Source organism: Neomonachus schauinslandi, chromosome 4 (assembly GCF_002201575.2).
Source record: "Neomonachus schauinslandi chromosome 4, ASM220157v2, whole genome shotgun sequence".
Lineage (NCBI taxonomy): Eukaryota > Metazoa > Chordata > Mammalia > Carnivora > Phocidae > Neomonachus > Neomonachus schauinslandi.
In genome coordinates, this window is record NC_058406.1 from 100,552,942 (window position 1) to 100,571,052 (window position 18,111).

Below are 18,111 nucleotides of genomic sequence, written 5' to 3' on the forward strand. Positions count from 1 at the left end.
ACCCTGGCAAGAGGAAGTCCCTTTTGTACTTGTTTCCACATTAATCAAAGACAAGGCTGTAATTTGCTTTCATGGTTCTCTTAATTAATTCTCATCATCCAAAGAGCCTCCTCAGCCCTTTTGCTATGCTGAAGAAGGATGAGAAAGTTGTCCCATGGAGTGTTCTTGTCCTATGGTTGGTTTTGTTAGCTTCTCTTTGATTCATGTGGAAACACAGAAAAGGCTTTCTAAGGTTTCTCCTGTCAGAGGGAGGTAGTTTCCTGCTCTGCTTAGGAGTGTAATAAATAAATGTCATCCTCTGTTCTCATTAGCCTCTATCAGGGACCTTGCTGCCTTAGTTGTAACCTGCTGTGGATGTTAACTCCTCTCTTAACAGCGCCCACAGCAGAAGGCCTCTTGGATATTTAAGACTGTTTTCTTTTGAAAGAGCATGCATCCTTTTAGAGCATTCTAAACAAACCAATCAAACCATTTAAAATGGATTCCTGGCACTAACTTCAGCTTGCACTTTGGCTCCTTGCCCCTGCTTCTCTCATTCTGTTACTTTTGGTCGTTAAATTTTCCCAAGTCAGGCAATATGAGCCCGGGTAGCACTGTTAACCACTCCAAGGTCCTGGAGTTGGGGATGGAGTGTCAGTTTGAAGGGTGAGGCCAACTGTTTTGACTGATCTTAATTTACCAGTCATACCGCTGTAGCCTTGTGTCTTTCTCTTCTAGCCCTAGCCGGAGTGCTGCTGATCACGTTCCTTTTGCATTGTTTTCAGGAGGAGTTGGCATGAACTTAACGGCTGCAGATACCGTTATTTTTGTCGACAGTGATTTCAATCCGCAGAATGACTTGCAGGCAGCTGCCAGGGCTCATCGGATTGGCCAGAACAAGTGAGAGAGTTCAGCACCAGCGTTCCTCCACATCTGGGGCTCCTCAGCAGTTCCGGGTGGGGAAGGAAGGTGAAGAAGCTGGTCCTGTGGCATCCCAGACTGGAGGGCCAGAGAGCACTGGGTTTTAGCCCAGCTTTGCTGCTGACTCGAAGGCTGCTGGCCAACACGCATTCTCATTCCAGACTTGCTTCATTAAAAAGCTAAAGAGATGGGCCTTACCCTTTGACCAGAGGATAATTGAGATCTACCAGAGGTTTTCCTCCTGTTCCCATCAGAAACCCTAGTTTATGGCCCCTCCTCATCCCTTCCTTGACTCTCTTGGAAAGCTTCTGTGGGGCCAGATCTCTCTAATAAATGCTTAGGTCCGCATAGTCCAGTCTCCCTTTAGTTGTACCCTGAACGTAGCATTTTGGGTTTGTTTCCTTTTAGGTATATCAACCTTGTATGCTTGTGTTCATCTCTGCAGACCCTCACAGCACACTCCTCTCTTTTGACTCTGTACAGGTCTGTTAAAGTTATTCGGCTGATTGGCCGAGACACTGTGGAGGAAATAGTCTATAGGAAAGCAGCCTCCAAACTGCAGCTTACCAACACAATCATAGAGGGAGGCCATTTTACTCTGGGGGCCCAGAAACCTGCAGCGGATGCTGAGCTCCAGGTATCATATGTTGTTCTTCCCTTAAGAATGTGTTATGTTTCTCAGAGTCCATAGGGTTCTAGAGGGGAGGGGGTGGGGGGAGAGGTTAGCCTGGTGATGGGTATTAAAGAGGGCAGGTATTGAATGGAGAACTGGGTGTTATACGCGAACAGTGAATCACGAACTACATCAAAAACTGATGGTGTAATGTAGGGTGATTAACATAACATAATAAAATATAATTTAAAAAAATATATTCCTGAATGGCTTTATACTGGCCAGGCTGGCATCAAAATTAAATTTGTGAGGTGATGCTATTTGAGGAGATTGTAAAACTAAGGCCATCTGTAAAGGAAAGGTGGGTGGTGTCTACTTAATGATGGCTTTATCATAGCAAATATTATAAAGCTATCTCTTTAATAAAAACAATTAGCCAATTACATATTCCAAAATGATTATCTAAGAAAAAAAGATATTAGCATGCTTAATTAATATTGACTATATAAAACAAAAAGAAAAATAATTTACATCTATTAAAGTTTTCCAAATATTTGAATCAAAAGAAACACTGAATTTTCTACGAACCGTTAGTAATTAGTTGACCACACTTACTGTGCCTTTACTTAGCTGAATATTTGTAAATAAAACTAAAAACCAAAAAAAAAAAAAAGGTGTCATATTGTCAGTATTTCTTTTTTTTTTTTTTTTTAGATTTTTATTTATTTATTTGACAGAGACACAGTGAGAGAGGGAACAGAAGCAGGGGGAGTGGGAGAGGGAGAAGCAGGCTTCCTGTGGAGCAGGGAGCCTGATGTGGGGCTCGATCCTAGGACCCCAGAATCATGACCCGAGCTGAAGGCAGACGCTTAACGACTGAGCCACCCAGGCGCCCATCAGTACTTTCTTGTGGGTGAGAAAGTAAACACAAAGAACTGGTATTAACACCCACTCTCCCCAGCTACACATTTGTTCCCTGGCCAGACATACCTGCCATGGTATCTACTGCATGCAAGCAAGGAGCTAGAAATGAAAATGATACATAAAGGTAGCGGAATATGGAATAACAAGGATGGGCTTTAGATACCCCTCACTTGGATTCAGATCCAAGCCTTGTCCCTTAGTGGCTATGTAGCTTTGAGCAGGTATCCTCACCTCTCAGATGTGCTCTGTTTGCATTTCAAAAAATGAGAATACTGCAAATTACCTCAGAGGACTGTTAAAAAATTAGATAAAGTACTCAGCTTAATAAATGATAATTAATCCCATACCTCATCTTAACCCCAGACCCTTTGATTAGTGAGTGACCTTCATAGTCAGAGGTGAGATCAGGAATTCAAAATTCTGCTTTAGGAAAAATGGATGAAAGAATAAATTGCTTGAAGATGGAAATATTGGATAGGAAACAAACGCTGACTTGAAGATTTTCTCTTCTGGAAGAGGACTTTGAGTTATTCTGTAGTAGCCCCTGGGTTAAAATTAGAATCCATATTATAATATATCCTAGGTTCTTCCATTTGGGCCCAGGGATCATGTTCACTGAAACAGTCAGAAGCACTTCAGATGATAATTAGCACACACTAAGCATTCAATAAATGTTCATTACATCTGCCTCTTTGTAGGGTAATGAACCTGATTCCCTCTTCCAGGACTTGAGAATCCTATATCTCTTAGATTTAATAAACCACAGCCACATCTTTTATTACTGGATTATTTTAAAACAATGAACAAACTGCTTTCATCTGAGACAAGGGCATTGGGTTGTCACCTTTGTTTTTGGCAACCAAAGAGATAACTAGTGTAGTCTGGAAGGGGAGGGAGAAAGCAGACTTTATTTTTTTTTAAAAGATTTTATTTATTTGTTTGATAGACAGCGAGAGAGGGAACACAAGTAGGGGGTAGTGGGAGAGGAAGAAGCAGGCCTCCCGCTGAGCAGGAAGCCCGATGCGGGGCTCGATCCCAGGAGCCTGGGATCATGACCTGAGCCGAAGGCAGACGCTTAATGACTGAGCCACCCAGGCGCCCCAAAAGCAGACTTTAGAGCCAGAACGTAACCTTCTGGTGTCCTTGAGCTGGGCAAGAAGTCCGACAGAGCCCTCTCAAACAGCTGGTGTTGGGAACAGTTTACGTTCCCATCAGTATTTGGCTCACAAATACTAGACCATCTAGAGATAACTGACCCAGTCTAAAAGGGTAAGATATGAGCTAGAAGCCACGATGTGAGTCTGCCTTGATTTGGAACCTCAGAGAGTTAATGCTTAAGGAGCTGCAAAGCTGGAAGTAGGAAGCTAAAGCCAGGGAAATTATTTGAACTGTTTGGGTGGTTCCTGTATCCCTACGGAATAGGCTAAGGGTGCCTTTAAGATAAGGGAAGAGAGGCAGGATAGTGCAGTGCCAGAGGAATATCCAGGAAGATTAGAATTGAGAAATGGCCTTCAGGTCTGGCTGTCAGTTATTACTGGTCTTTGCAAAGGTGTTTCCATAGCGCTGTGGTAGGAAACCAGATTGCTAAAGGAAAGAAGTCAGTTAATGGTAGAGGGAAAGTACCCAGTGTAGCCTTCTCCTTCGAAATTTGTCAGTGGGAGAGAGGCTGACTGGGTCTCTGATTTCTCATGTGGCTGCTGGAAGTGCCTGTGAGAAGGACTCTGAGAAGTGCTGTAGATAATGCAGGATATTACTGTTCTTTAGGAAAAAATTGGCTAATTTTTCTTGTGGTGGTGGAGAATTGTCAGAGTCAACATCACTGATCAGTATTCATCACCTCTCTGCTTGGCCATCATTCAGCTAGTAAATGGTCCCGTTGGTGTCATCCTCATGGGGAGAGAAGAATGGCTGACCAGGGAAGGGATTCGCCTTGTGTCATTAAGCCATGTAGCAAATCACTGACATCCCAATGCTTATTTTCATGAGAACTAACTGGACTTTTTCATTTTCTCCATTTAAGTTGAGTGAGATACTCAAATTCGGTTTGGATAAATTGCTGTCATCTGAGGGGGGCACCATGGATGAAATAGAGCTGGAGACGATCCTGGGAGAAACAAAAGATGGCCAGTGGATCTCTGATGCCTTGCCTACAACAGAAGGAGGAGTCAGGGAGCAGGAGGAAGGCAGTAAGTTGGGGTTGAGAGTAGAGCAAATGGCACAGCCGCCCAAGTTAGACATGAGGGAGATTGGTCCCCATAGAAAGTCCTGGATAGTGCTCCCTGGGGCATCTTTTCCTACCCAGCCCTTGGGCACACTGTTTAAGACTTCCTTGGTCCAAGAACTCTTCCTAGACTGACTGGAAATTGTCTGACTATTCCTTTGTAGCTGAACTTTGAACCCACTTAATGATATCAGTGCTTGTAGTAGTATCTTAAACATTGTAATTTGTACCATTTCTGCCTTGATTGCAAGCATCTTCTCCTTTGTTAGTGAAGCCCACTGTCCTTAGTATGGCACCCTCCACATTTTCCTTTTCTGAATATGTTCCTTTTCTGAATAGTAGAATGATTTGTTTTTTACATTGGTTGAACATTTATTCTGTGCTTGATCAGAAGTGTGTACCGCATCATGTACTTTCATTTAATCTTCACCATACTCCATAAAGGTGTAGGTGCTGCTAATTTTTTAGTGAAACAATACATGTAAATTATGAGAGGATTTTGTCTTTTCTGAATTTGGTCAGCATTTGTCTTTTTTGTCTGTTTCGGTTCTGAGTATTTGAATTTCTGACTTGAAGTGTTTTTCACCTAGAGCTTTGTAAGGATGTTCCCTGCTGTCTTATACTTATTTTTGTCACGCACCAGTGGCAGCGGGGATTCAGTGTGGATGGGGTGAGGCTTGAGGGTCTTACTCTGGACTTCTTAATTCAAGAGTATCTTATTCCACAGATATGCAGACATGTAGCTTTTTTACTAGATGATGCCTTCTTTTTTGGTGGGGAGTGGGGTTGGCATGACTTCTGGTTTTGTGATTTTTTTTGTTTCTGTAGGATTCCCAATTTCCATCACTTGCTTTCTTTTTTTGCCACAAAACTGCCAAAGGATGTCTCTTTCTCCGCCAAGAGCAGTGCCTTCCCAAACTCCTGGCTGCATGTACTTTCTGGTCCCTTCCTTTAAATTCCTTAGTAGCCTGTGCTCTGATCTACCCAGTCGGAGACTTGTGCTTATTATTTTCGCATGTAGGGTGTGGCGCTCTTTGGGGGGCTGTGTCCAACACTGCCAGTCTCTGCCTCACTCTAGTGTGGGCTTGGGAGCTGGCTCCGTTGGTGTTTGGATGTTTATTTCTCTACTTACCTGCAAATGGAAGTTTGTAATGTTCTCTGACTCCTCGTTTTATAGTAGACATGGATTAGGGGTGGTTTTATAGGGTATATGGAGAGATTGGAATTTAGGCAGCTAGTATTGTTCTATAGGACACAGCTCTTTGACTTTTCTCATGTTTTATTTTTTAAGTTTATTAATATTAGTATCCCATCTTTATTCTTCAAGTACTCTTTCTTGTTCTCGGTTTTAATCTCATCCTGTTTTCGTTTTACAGATAATGTCCTCCCTTGAGACATTTATTATAGATTTTATTTTTTTTTTAGATTTTATTTATTAGAAAGAGAGACAGAGTGAGAGAAAGCACGAGCAGGGGGAGAGGCAGAGGCAGAGGGAGAAGGAGAAGCAGACTTCCCGCTGGGCAGGGAGCCTGATGCGGGACTCGATCCCAGGACCCCAAGATCATGACCTGAGCCAAAGGCAGATGCTAACCAACTGAGCCACCCAGGTGCCCCTATTATATAGCTTTTTAAAAAGTATTCTTTGGCCCCCTGCATTTTTTTCTCTTTCCTCCGATTGCTGCTTTTGCTGCTTTTTTCAAAATTTGCTTTAGAACCTCTTGTTTTTGTCTTGAGTTTTCTTGAAATAGCTGGTCTCCTCTGGCTGTCTGAAAACAATGTTCACTGAAATGTACCAGTGAAGTGCCCAAGCTGATAGGCAGCCCAAAGCCGAGCAGGTATATAGACTCTTAGTCTTTATTCCAGCATTACTGGTTGGAGAGCTGGCTTCTGCATTGAGGAGGCCTTCCCAGATGTCTATATTTGAAGTCTTTTCTTTGGGCAACTTAGTTTCTCCAGAGATGAATCCTTTAGTATCTTTCTTGGGTTGGAATAAACCTGTTTGCTCAAATTGAAGAGACAGTGGATGACAGGGGTTCATGGTGCTCCTGTTATTGGGTGTACACAATTTCTCTCAGATCCCCCACTCTCCAGCACCTTGTCCTTGTACATCCTTTGAAGGACTGACAGGGTCTCTATTCTCAAAATCACCCCTTGACTAGGCTCCTGTGTTTGGCCTCTACGTTTTTTCTTAATCTGTTCTCATTGCTTCAGCCACTTTACGTTTTCCGAGAGTTACTAAACTTTCCATCCACTGTTGTCTCATATCTTTTCAAAATCCCTTTACTGCCATTTAGTGGTTTTAGGTGGGAGAAGAAATGGATGCATGTGACCCTATTTTGAAGTTATACTTGGATATGAAATACTAAAGCTTGCACCCATTTCTGCACTCATCTAGATTAATTTCAGCTTATTTTCCTAATGTTAATAGAACAAAATAAAATTTTGCTGTTTTCCAGAAAGATAATTATATTCCTTAGTCAGTGCTGCCAGAAAAGATTTCCTACTTGTATTAAAATTTGGAATCTTGGGCGCCTGGGTGGCTCAGTTGGTTAAGCGACTGCCTTCGGCTCAGGTCATGATCCTGGAGTCCCTGGATCGAGTCCCGCATCGGGCTCCCTGCTCGGCAGGGAGTCTGCTTCTTCCTCTGACCCTCCTCCCTCTCATGCTCTGTTTCTCATTCTCTCTGTCTCAAATAAATAAATAAAATCTTTAAAAAAAAAATTTGGAATCTTGTCTTTGATCAGTGAGTACATGTTCACTCTGTCGTAGATGGTTCTACTAGCAGGACATAGATGAGGGTCTAGGCCTGTGGTCTCCAGCCTCCTTTTGGCTGCAGAATGAGGACAGGGAGCATGATTAGAAATAATATAAATGAATATGAAAGACCAGTAGTTAAAGCAATTCCAATCAAAAACAAGTAAAAAACAGGGTTGCTTTATCTGGAATGTCAGGTTTTTTAAAAAGCATGTTTGTAAGTTGAGAATTGCAATATGAAGCTACATATGTTGATCATATTTGACACTTCTCAGCTCTTTTTTTTTTTCCACTTGTTGATAGAGCACCTCATTGAAAGCCCCCTGCTGATTTAATTAGCAAATGCCAATTAGAATTACAGCTGGTTGGATTTGGGTACAAGTGTGAAGCAATTGATCTCTTGAGAAGGAAAATGTTTTGCTTTCATACTCTAGAGAAAACATACTTAAAGCTGATTTCATAATGCTGTGAAAATACATTCTTTGGTAGTATGTGCTATTAAATACGCTTCACTTTAGAATCATTATGTCACCTCTCTGTGGTTGTTGATCTTGGCTTGTCATGACTTCTTTTTACCACTGATTCATGATCTTGGCACATCACCCAACCTTTCAGCCTTTGTGTCCTCATCTATAAAATCGTGCTGTTAATGTCTGCTTTACTCTTTTAAATAGTTGAAAAATTAAATGTGATAATAGATGTGAAAGTGTTCCGATAGCATAAAATACTCTCAAGATTACATTATTATCATTATTGTTATTACTATAATTAGTATGTGCTGGCCTGTTCACTCTCCATCCTTCTACAGACACAGGAATGCTCTGAAAAGAGCATGCAGGCTTTTGAGTCAAAATCCTGCCTTCTTCATTTATTAGCAGTGAGAACTGGGGAGTCCCTTAATCCCTGTCTGAGCCTCATTTCTCCCTTTCTTCAGCGGGGTTAGTTATACCAGGATTGTGGGGAGTCTCATAAAGATACTTCATGAGATCTGAAAAGAATATTGTAAATCACAGGAATTGTTTTTGTGATTCTCCATTTTCTCATAGATTTGCCACTTGTTCCTTTAATATTACAGAAAAGGGGAGAGAGAGTTGAGTATTAAGTATGTGCAGAATAAAAAAATTATGATCACAGTTATCTTTTATTAAGTGATCTTAATATCAGTGAGACCTATGCTGAAGAGTAGTGTGGAATCGGTGATGAGTGATCCCAAGATTCAACAGGGTGGAGGTATCCAGCAGAGACTTGCAGACCAGCTAGAGGTGGACCAAAGGGCATTAGCCACGCCCTCTCCTTTAAATAGTAAATGTGTGAGATCCCCACCTATCAGTGTTAGTGGAATCCAGAATCAGTACCTTCATCACAAGCTAGTCTTAGCCCATTTAGAATACAAACTGTTCTCTTTGCCCTTATTGCTTTGAATAGAATTAATCCATTTTTCTCTAGTATCTGACATTTCTCTTTTGTGTTTTATGTTCTTAGAAAACCATATGTACTTATTTGAAGGTAAAGATTATTCCAAGGAGCCTAGTAAAGAAGATAGAAAATCATTTGAGCAACTGGTGAACCTTCAGAAAACCCTTTTGGAGAAAACTACACAAGAGGGCCGGTTACTCCGAAATAAAAGCAGTGTTGTAAGGACTATTAATTTGTGTAAAAGAATAAATTCTCCCAAATTTGCATCCTTAGAGGGGCGCCTGGGTGGCTCAGTTGGTTAAGTGACTGCCTTCGGCTCAGGTCATGATCCTGGAGTCCCAGGATCGAGTCCCGCATCGGGCTCCCTGCTCGGCAGGGAGTCTGTTTCTCCCTCTGACCCTCCTCCCTCTCATGCTCTCTGTCTCTCATTCTCTCTCTCTCAAATAAATAAATAAAATCTTTAAAAAAAAAAAAAATTTGCATCCCAAGAGAACAAAAAATGATGCTGGGAGTGATTTATTGAGAAATAAGTATGTAAATATTTGTTGAAATATAAGTATAATTAACTGTAGTATAAAAACTGTGTAAAAGTTGGCATAAATAACATTAACAGGAAGAGTGCATTTTTCAGGTGAAAGCAGCCCTGTCCATCTTAGCCATCCCAGAAGGGATCACCAAAATACCACACCCTGCTCCTGATAATTTGACCCTGTGTCACTAACAGAGGGTGGCAGTCATGAACGATGGATGTAATGTTCTTGGTATTTGGCACTTAGGATGTGCTCATTAAATGCTAGCTATTGTTTATCATGATGTTGAAATACTCTGAGAAGGAATTATATAATACATTATAGGAGGATTTCCTTTAAAAATGGTTAAACTGGGGCCCCTGCGTGGCTCAGTCAGTTAAGCATCTGCCTTTGGCTCACATCATGATCCCAAGGTCTTGGGATCAAGTCCCTCATTGGACTCGCTGCTCAGCGGGGTGTCCGCTTCTCCCTCTGCCTCTGCCTCTCCCCCTGCTTGTGCTCTCTCTCTCTGACAAATAAATAAATAAAATCTTTTTAAAAAATAAAAAATAAAAATGGTTAAACCTAAAATGGGCTCTTGGAGGGTATACTTTCTATTAAAAAAAATTACTTTTCTGAAGTACCTGATCCTATTGAAATTAATCAGATGACGTACTGCTATACCAACCATGAGCTGAGTTTGGTTGAGCTTAGAGCACAATATCCTGATCACTGGGCCAGTGAGATGTGTAATGTGAACAGTAAATTGAAGTGTCTTGCCACCACTTCCCACCACACAAGGGGGCAGGGAGATGCAGTTTTGTGAAATATTAAGTGTGTTGCTTTCACACAGAATGTTTTTTTTTTTTTTAAAGATTTTATTTACTTATGTGACAGAGAGATGCAGTGAGAGAGAGAACACCAGCAGGGGGAGTGGGAGAGGGAGAAGCAGGCTTCCCGCTGAGCAGGGAGCCCGATGCAGGGCTTGATCCCAGGACCCTGGGATCATGACCTGAGCTGAAGGCAGACGCTTAACGACTGACCCACCCAAGCGTCCCACACAGAATGTGTTTTAAGGATAAATGAAACTCATGAAGGGACAGACAGCCCCCAACCTTCCTGGTTATAGATCTTGTTCTTCCTAAAGGTTCTCCACCCAGGCCTTGCGGAGGGGTCTACCAAAAGGAAGCGGATTCTGAGCCCAGAGGAATTGGAGGACAGAAGGAAGAAGAGACAAGAAGCAGCAGCCAAGAGAAAGAGAATAATGGAGGAGAAGAAGAGGAAAAAGGAAGAAGCAGAACACGAGAAAAAGTATGTGTGTCTTATTTGATTGTATTATCATAAAGCTGATGAGGGTCATGTTTAAAGGAATCACTATTGTATACTGAGTCCACAGTTGAACACTTTAAAATTGCAGAAAATTTCTATAAAACTGGTAGCTCCTTCTGGTAATAGATGTTTTTTTTAAAGATTGAGCTTTTAACCCTAACAGCATACTTTTGTAAAAAGTCCTGAATGCCTAAGGTAGAGAGACTCATTCAGCTGAAGTGGGAAAATGTTAAGGTTTTATTGTCGCTGTCTGACAGAGTTAGTTCACTTGAACAGTACCTTAATCTTGTTCTTAAAAACAGGGACATCTGATGGCTGCTCATTATTGAAGTATAGTCAGGAGGCAGCTAGGCTCATCAGTGAGACTTCTTGTTGATTTACAAATAGGCAGAAAACTGCAATCAGGGTGAGTGTCTAATTGCATTTCCACTGGGCACTTGCTGTTTGTGAATAGCAGGATGAAGTGCGCGCCAAGAGAAATTGTGATAGGCCAGGTTAATTTCCTGTTCTCTCTGGCCTCTTGAAGGATGGCCTGGTGGGAGTCCAACAATTACCAGTCCTTCTGCCTGCCTTCTGAGGAGAGCGAACCAGAGGACCTAGAGGACAGGGAAGAGGAGAGTTCTGCGCAGCTGGATTATGAAGATCCAGATTCAAGTGCCATCAAGTATGTTAGCGGTGATGTCACCCACCCACAGGCTGGGGCAGAGGATGCTGTCATCGTGCACTGCGTAGGTAGGAGGAGGGGTACCAGCCCAGGGTGGGTGCCTTGTTCTTTATGATGCCAAGAACTGGGGAGGAGGAGGCAGAAGTCTGACCCAGGGATGACTGATGGGCCAGCACAGTCCTGTGGTCAAAAAAAGGCAAATTTTAGAATCCAGAGATACAGATTTGACTCTTAGTGCTCCCATTTACCTGGTTGGATAATTCCCTATTCTCTGCACAAGTTTTTTTAAGAGGGTGAAAGGAGGTGACATATATGAGACAAATCTTTTGAGAAAAAGCAAAGCTGCCAGCATATTCTCCCTGCTTCCACGATCTTTGCACTTTTTACTTCCTCTGCCTGGAACCCTCTTTCCACAGATAGCCACATTAAGCATCGTTCAAGTGTCTGCATCTCAGAGAGGTCTCCCCTGAGTGCCTCGTGTAAAACAGACCCCACCCCCATGCCTTTATTATTCTCTCCTCCTTTTCTACCTTAGTTTACTTTATTACATGTATTACCACCCTGAAGTATTATGTATTTGTTTATATGATTGTCTCATAAACTTCATGGGAGCTGTTTGTTGTTGTCGTCCACTGCTGTGACTCTAGTGCCTAGAGCAGTGTCTGCATGTAATACGTGCTAACGAATATCCTAGAATGAGTGACTGACTGTCAATAGAAGGTACTAACCAGCTATGTTAGTAGCAGCTCAAATAAGTCATTTAACCTTTTTCTTCCTTACCTGTAAAATGGGAGTTGTATGCAGTTGTATTACCAATGCTTGAGCTATTTGTTTTTTTGTTTTGTTTCTTTGTGTTTTTATTGTTATGTTAATCACCATACATTACATCATTAGTTTTTGATGTACTGTTCCATGATTCATTGTTTGCGTATAACACCCAGTGCTCCATTCAGTATGTGCCCTCTTTAATATGCTTGAGCTATTTGTTATGTTAGGTCTACTCTCCACCTTTCCTATTAGGATAGCCATGTATATTCCATAAAACCTAAACATTTTTGAGAAGTCCAACCTATGATATTCCTGGGAGGCTACATAGGTGTTTCTTCCCTTTGAAAAATCATCCTTCTACAAAGCTAGTTGGTATACCTTTGTGTTTTCGAATTGTGGGCTGGACTTTGCCTTCTATAAATGAAAATTTTTTCTTCTCTCAGATGACTCTGGTCGCTGGGGCAGAGGTGGTTTATTCACAGCTTTGGAAACACGATCTGCTGAGCCACGAAAAATATATGAGCTGGCTGGGAAAATGAAAGGTAAGAAGCAAAGCAGAGAAAAGGGGTAAGGATGGAATACAAGAGGAGAGGACACTTAGCACAGGTATACGTGGGTTATGAAGCACTAATTAAGGAGTTAGGAGAGCTAGTTGGGGGTCTTATTAGCTAGTTTTGTCATCATTTAATTAGTTATGTGACTTTGAGGCAGTCCCTTACCCTCCCTGTGCCTGTTTTCTCATCTGTAATTTGTGAATAATACTTATTCCACCTACCTCATGGGACTATAATGAGGATAGTGGAAATGCAAGTATTCTGATAAATGTCAATCCCTCTGTACATATTTAAGTATTGGCATGAAGAGCGTTTCATTGTTTACCTCCACTGCGACCAACTCACCTGATCTTCATAAGGGAATATTTATCGAAAATGTCAGAGACCTGTGGGAGAGAAATCAGACCTGCCATTAAAGTGCTAACAAGAGCTGGGGTTGGGTGTTGAAGAGGAGGAGGTTGTTTTATGAGGTTAGTGTAGGCTGAGATACAGCACTCCCTGGAGACAGAAGTAAAGGTGCTTGGGGCCAAAGGAACTTGAAAGTCTGGAAATACCCTCCCTTGGCATGGAGAAGGAGAAAGGGCACCTTCTTTTACGTGCAGAAATCACAAAGTAACAAGAGGAGTAAAATTATTATTGTCATTATTTTCTGGGGACTTGAGAGGCCAAGGGACCTTGTTCAATAGAGAAGGGCCCTTCAGATTCCTCAGAGATTGGTTTCCCCTAACTCTTCTGCCTAGTTCTCTAGGGTGGAAAGGGATATAAGGACTTAGAAGGAATACTCTTTCTACTAAGATAGATCACTGACAGAAAGGTTTAACGGGTTAAAATAACTGAGATCTAGCTATTGATTGGGCAGTTGGAAAAGCAGAGAATTCAGGAGAGGTCAGAACTAGAAATGAAGACTGAGGAATGCCTGTTTGGATCCTTGTTTGAAAATGTGAGGGAGGCAGGATGGGGACCTAGCACCTACTCCAAAGGACCTGAGAGGAGGCTTGCCCACCACTGCCAACCCATAAGAGACAGAAGACCTCCATGCAGGCTACGGAGCCTAGACCACAACTGCCTAGACCCCTCTTGCCACCGTCAGGGAAAAATCGGATGAGTGCTCACCGGGCAGGTACTCATGCATGAGACAGAACTCAGAAATCCAGCTTTCCTGCGGGAAGACTCCAGCATATCACTGGAGAAGTAAGAAAAGAGAAAAACAAAAATAGGAGTTGGTCACAGTAGAGGTCGTAAGAGAAACTCTCCTGCTGCAGCCTTTCCCCCAGGGAAACACTGAATGGACTGATGTAGTTGGTGGAGGTGATCTGTCCTGTGGGGGGAAAGGAAAGTGGTGAGTAAACTCCTAGCTGTCCCAGGCAGATGAAACACAGCTGGAGAAACGCATCTCTCTGCCAGCACCCACAGTACTAAGGTGGGAGTTCTGTGACTGGGAGGAGGCAGATCCGAATTTCATATGGTGTCAGAGGGCTTGTGCTCAACAGGAAGTTCAGCCACAGTCTTTGGGAGTACCACACACAGGATCTCCCTACTGGGTCCACAGGCTCCCACAAAACCCTGAGTGCTAAACCCACATTTCCTCTGACTCTGCTGCCACCTGTTTGTACAGGCTCCCAAGTGTGTGTGTGAGAGTGAGCTCTGGTAGACAGGGAGCACACTCAGAACAGGCCTTGGTCATCAGTCAAGGAAAAAACCACAAACCTGAGCTATGTATAGCTCTTCTAGAATGCTGTTTCCAAGAGGCAGCCTGCTGAATTATAACATCCAGAGATGACACAAAGGCTTAAAAATTTGGCCCCGAGAGAGCAAGAAGTGCGGAGCAGGTATACCTCAAAAACACAAGGAATAACTCAGTGACAGTACCACAGAACATAAAACCATCTGCTGAAAGCAGTGAGCACAGAGTTAAGGAGGTATCTGCTACTTCAAATGCAAAAGCAGCAGTGCATAACTACGAGGAATGTGAAAAATCAAGGAAATATGGCATCACAGAAAGAAAATGACAGTTCTCCAGCAACCAAGCTCAAAGGCACAGAATATTGCAATCTAACTGATAAAGAATTCAGAATAGCAGTTATGAGTAAACTCAATGAGTTGAAAGAAAACTTATGGCAATTCACTGAAATCAGGAGTAAAACATGAACAGAATGAGTTCTGTTCCGTAGAAGAGAACCAAACAAATTCTGGAGCTGAAGAATTTGATGAATGAAGTGAAGACTACAATAGAGAGCAGCTGTAGCAGGGCAGACCAGATGGAAGAAAGAATAAATGACTTGGAGGATAGGAATTTTGAAATAACACAGAAGAGGTGAAAGAATAGAGATTAAGTAAGAGCTGTGGGATTGGATCAAAAAGACAACTATCAGAGTAAGACAAATATCAGAATAAGCAGCCTTCCAGAAAAGGCAGAGAGGGAGAAGAGGGCAGAGTTTATTTAAAGAAATGATAGCTGAGAACAGCCCAAACCTGGGGAAAGATTGGGACATATAGGTCCACAAAGTTAATAGATCACCCCATTATCTCAATGTAGAAAGGCCTTCCCAAGACACATTATAATGAAACTGAAAAATCAATGAAAAAGAAGCCAGGGGGGAAAAGGACATAACCTAGAAAGGATCCTCATTAGGCTGACAGCAGATTTCTCAGCAGAAACTACAGGCCAGGAGAGAGTGGAATGACATATTTGGTGTCGAAAGATAAAGACTGCCAACTAAAGGTACTGTATGTATCTGGCCAAGTTATCTTGCAGATAAGATATCCCAGACAAAAGCTGAGGGAGTTCACTACCACTAGACCTGCCTTGCAAGATGCTGAAAGGAGTTCTTCAAGCCGAAATGAAAAGGTACTGATCAGTATCACGAAAACATGGAAGTACACAACACATTAGTAAAGGTGAAAAATAGAGTTAGGTAACTGTAATCTATATTAGGATGGTGCGTTAACCATTCAACTCCAGTATAAAGGCTAAAGGAAAAGAATAGTAAAAAGAACCATTAATGAATACACAACATAAAAAGAGGTAAAAAGGGATAAAAGGAATAAAAGGGAGAGCCTTAATAGATGACTGAACATAAGTTGCTGTCAGCTTAAGATGGACTGTTTTATCTGTAAGGTGTTTTATGGTAACAACATAACAAAAACCTAGAGTGGATCCACAAGAGACAAAGAGGAAATGGAGCATACACCACAGAAAATAACCAGTTTATGAAGGTAGACAGAAACAGAGGGAAAAAGAAACAATGGAAATACAATGGAATTTGCTTGAATTCACCAAGCAAAAGGCACAGTGGCTGATGGAAAAAACAAAAAACAGGACACAGCTAATTGCTGCCTACAAGAGACCAACTTGAGCCTTAAAAACACACATAGATTCAAAGTGAAGGGATGAAGAAAGATACTCTCTGCAGGTGGGAACTAAAGAAAGAGGGGGGTGGCTGTCCTTGCATCAGACAAAGTAGACTTTAAACCAAAATGGTAGCAAGAGACAAAGTCATTATATAGTGATAAAGGGATCAGTGCATCAAGAAGTTATAACAATAGTGTATAGCATCAAGAAGGTATAACAATAGTATATATTCACCCAACATCAGAGGACCTAAATATATTTAACAAATATTAACAGGTATGAAGGGAGAAATAGACAACAATGCAATAATAGTAGGGGACTTTGATATATCACTTTCAGCAATGCAGATCATCCAGAGAGAAAAGCAACAAGGAGAGACTTGGACCAAATAGTACATCAAATTGACCTAATAGACATCTATAGAAAATTTCATCCAACAGCAGCAAAATACACATTTTTCTCAAGTACACGTGGAACATTTTCAAGAATAGAGCACAAAACAAGTCATAGCAAAATAAGACTGAAATAATACCAAGTATCCTTTCCAACCACAATGGTATGAAACTAGAAATTTTTAATGAGGCAAGTTAGAAAATCTCCAAATAGGTGGAAACTAAATAGCACACTCCTGAACAACCAGTGAGTCAAAGAAGTAGTCAAAAGGCAGACCAAAGAATATCTCGAAACAAATGGGAACACAACATACCAAACACTGATGGATGCTGCAAAAGCATTTCCGACAGGGAAGTTGGTAGCAATAAATGCTTATGTTAAGAAAGGATATTTGAAATAAACAACCTAACTTTATACCACAGAAACTAAAAAAAGAAGAGCAAAGTAAGCCCAAAGTTAGCAGAAGGAAGGAAATAAAGATCAGATCTGACATAAATAAGAGATCTGAAATAAATCAATAGAGAAGATCAGTGACTCTTACGAGCTGGTGTTTTGAAAAGATAAAATTGACAAACCTTTAACAAGACTAAGAAAAAAGAAGACTCAAAGTCAGAAATGAAAGAGGAGAAATTACAGCTGACACTGCAGAAAAACATTAAGATCATAAGTCACTACTATGAACAATTTTACACCAACAAATTAGATAATCTAGAAAAAATGGATAAATTTCATAGTCCTACAACCTACTAAGACTGAACCAGGAAGATACATAAAGTTTGAACAGGAGGGGGGAAAGATGGCAGAGGAGTAGGGGACCCTATTTCAACTGGTCCCTGGAATTGAGCTGGATATCTACCAGAGCACCCACTCTGAGCACCCATGAAACCAGCCTGAGATATAAGAAGATCTGGATCTCTACAAACAGAATATCGCAGGCGGTTGGTTTTGAGGTAGGAAGCGGAGAGCCATGATTCTGCGGGCAGATATCGGAGGATAAACGGCAGTGGGAGGGTGCCTGGCCGTGGGGATCCTACACTGCTGGTAAGTGACAGCCTCGCGCACTGTGGACGGGCACAGACTCGCAGACCAGTAGCGGCGGAGAAAGGACTTTAGGGCAGCCCCCGGGGTGGAAACCCAGAGTGGCGGGGTCACGTGTGCGCGACCTGCAGCCCCCAGGACGGAAACCTGGAGCGGCGGGGTCATGTGCACGCAAACTGGGAGCGGCTGGCGGTTTTAGAAGCCCAAAGGGCACAGACGTGCCCTCACCTAGAGGCAGGACAGGGAGCGCTGTGGAGGGGCGCACAACCCAGGACGCTGCAATTTATAGCAGCACAGACAGAAACAGAGACAGTGTGGAAAGCCGCCAGGGAAAGGCACCAGAGAACAAAAGCCCCAAACACTGATTCCCACTGAGCCCATCCCCCAGCACAGGGGCGCAGGGCAACTCCGCCCAAACAGGGTTGCCTGAGTAACAGCGTGGCAGGCCCCTCCCACAGAAGACAGGCTGGGAAAACAAGAGACCAGCAACCCTAAGGTCCCTAGAAAACAGGTGCATCTTGCTTGGGTTCTGGTCAATAATTTGGACTCTATACATTCCCTCAAACACCCATCAACAGAAGGACTAGGAGGAGGAGCCCCCAAAACAGAAAAGACTCAGAGATTATGATTTATGCTGCAGATTTACAAATGGATGCAGATATAACCAAGATGTCGG

The 18,111-nt window shown here is 42.2% G+C and overlaps 1 protein-coding gene across 5 annotated transcripts in view; it reads left to right on the plus strand.

The window, feature by feature from the left end:
- The window catches only part of CHD1L (chromodomain helicase DNA binding protein 1 like), an 84,989-nt gene that overhangs the window by 52,372 nt on the left and 14,506 nt on the right, over positions 1-18,111 (plus strand). For all 5 annotated transcript variants that reach the window (XM_044914124.1, XM_044914123.1, XM_044914126.1 and 2 more), the window contains 7 exons: positions 765-879; positions 1,384-1,537; positions 4,458-4,623; positions 8,895-9,043; positions 10,485-10,648; positions 11,193-11,398; positions 12,542-12,640. In XM_044914124.1, coding sequence (XP_044770059.1) covers positions 765-879; positions 1,384-1,537; positions 4,458-4,623; positions 8,895-9,043; positions 10,485-10,648; positions 11,193-11,398; positions 12,542-12,640 — 1,053 coding nt within the window. The remainder of the gene's footprint in view (positions 1-764; positions 880-1,383; positions 1,538-4,457; positions 4,624-8,894; positions 9,044-10,484; positions 10,649-11,192; positions 11,399-12,541; positions 12,641-18,111) is intronic.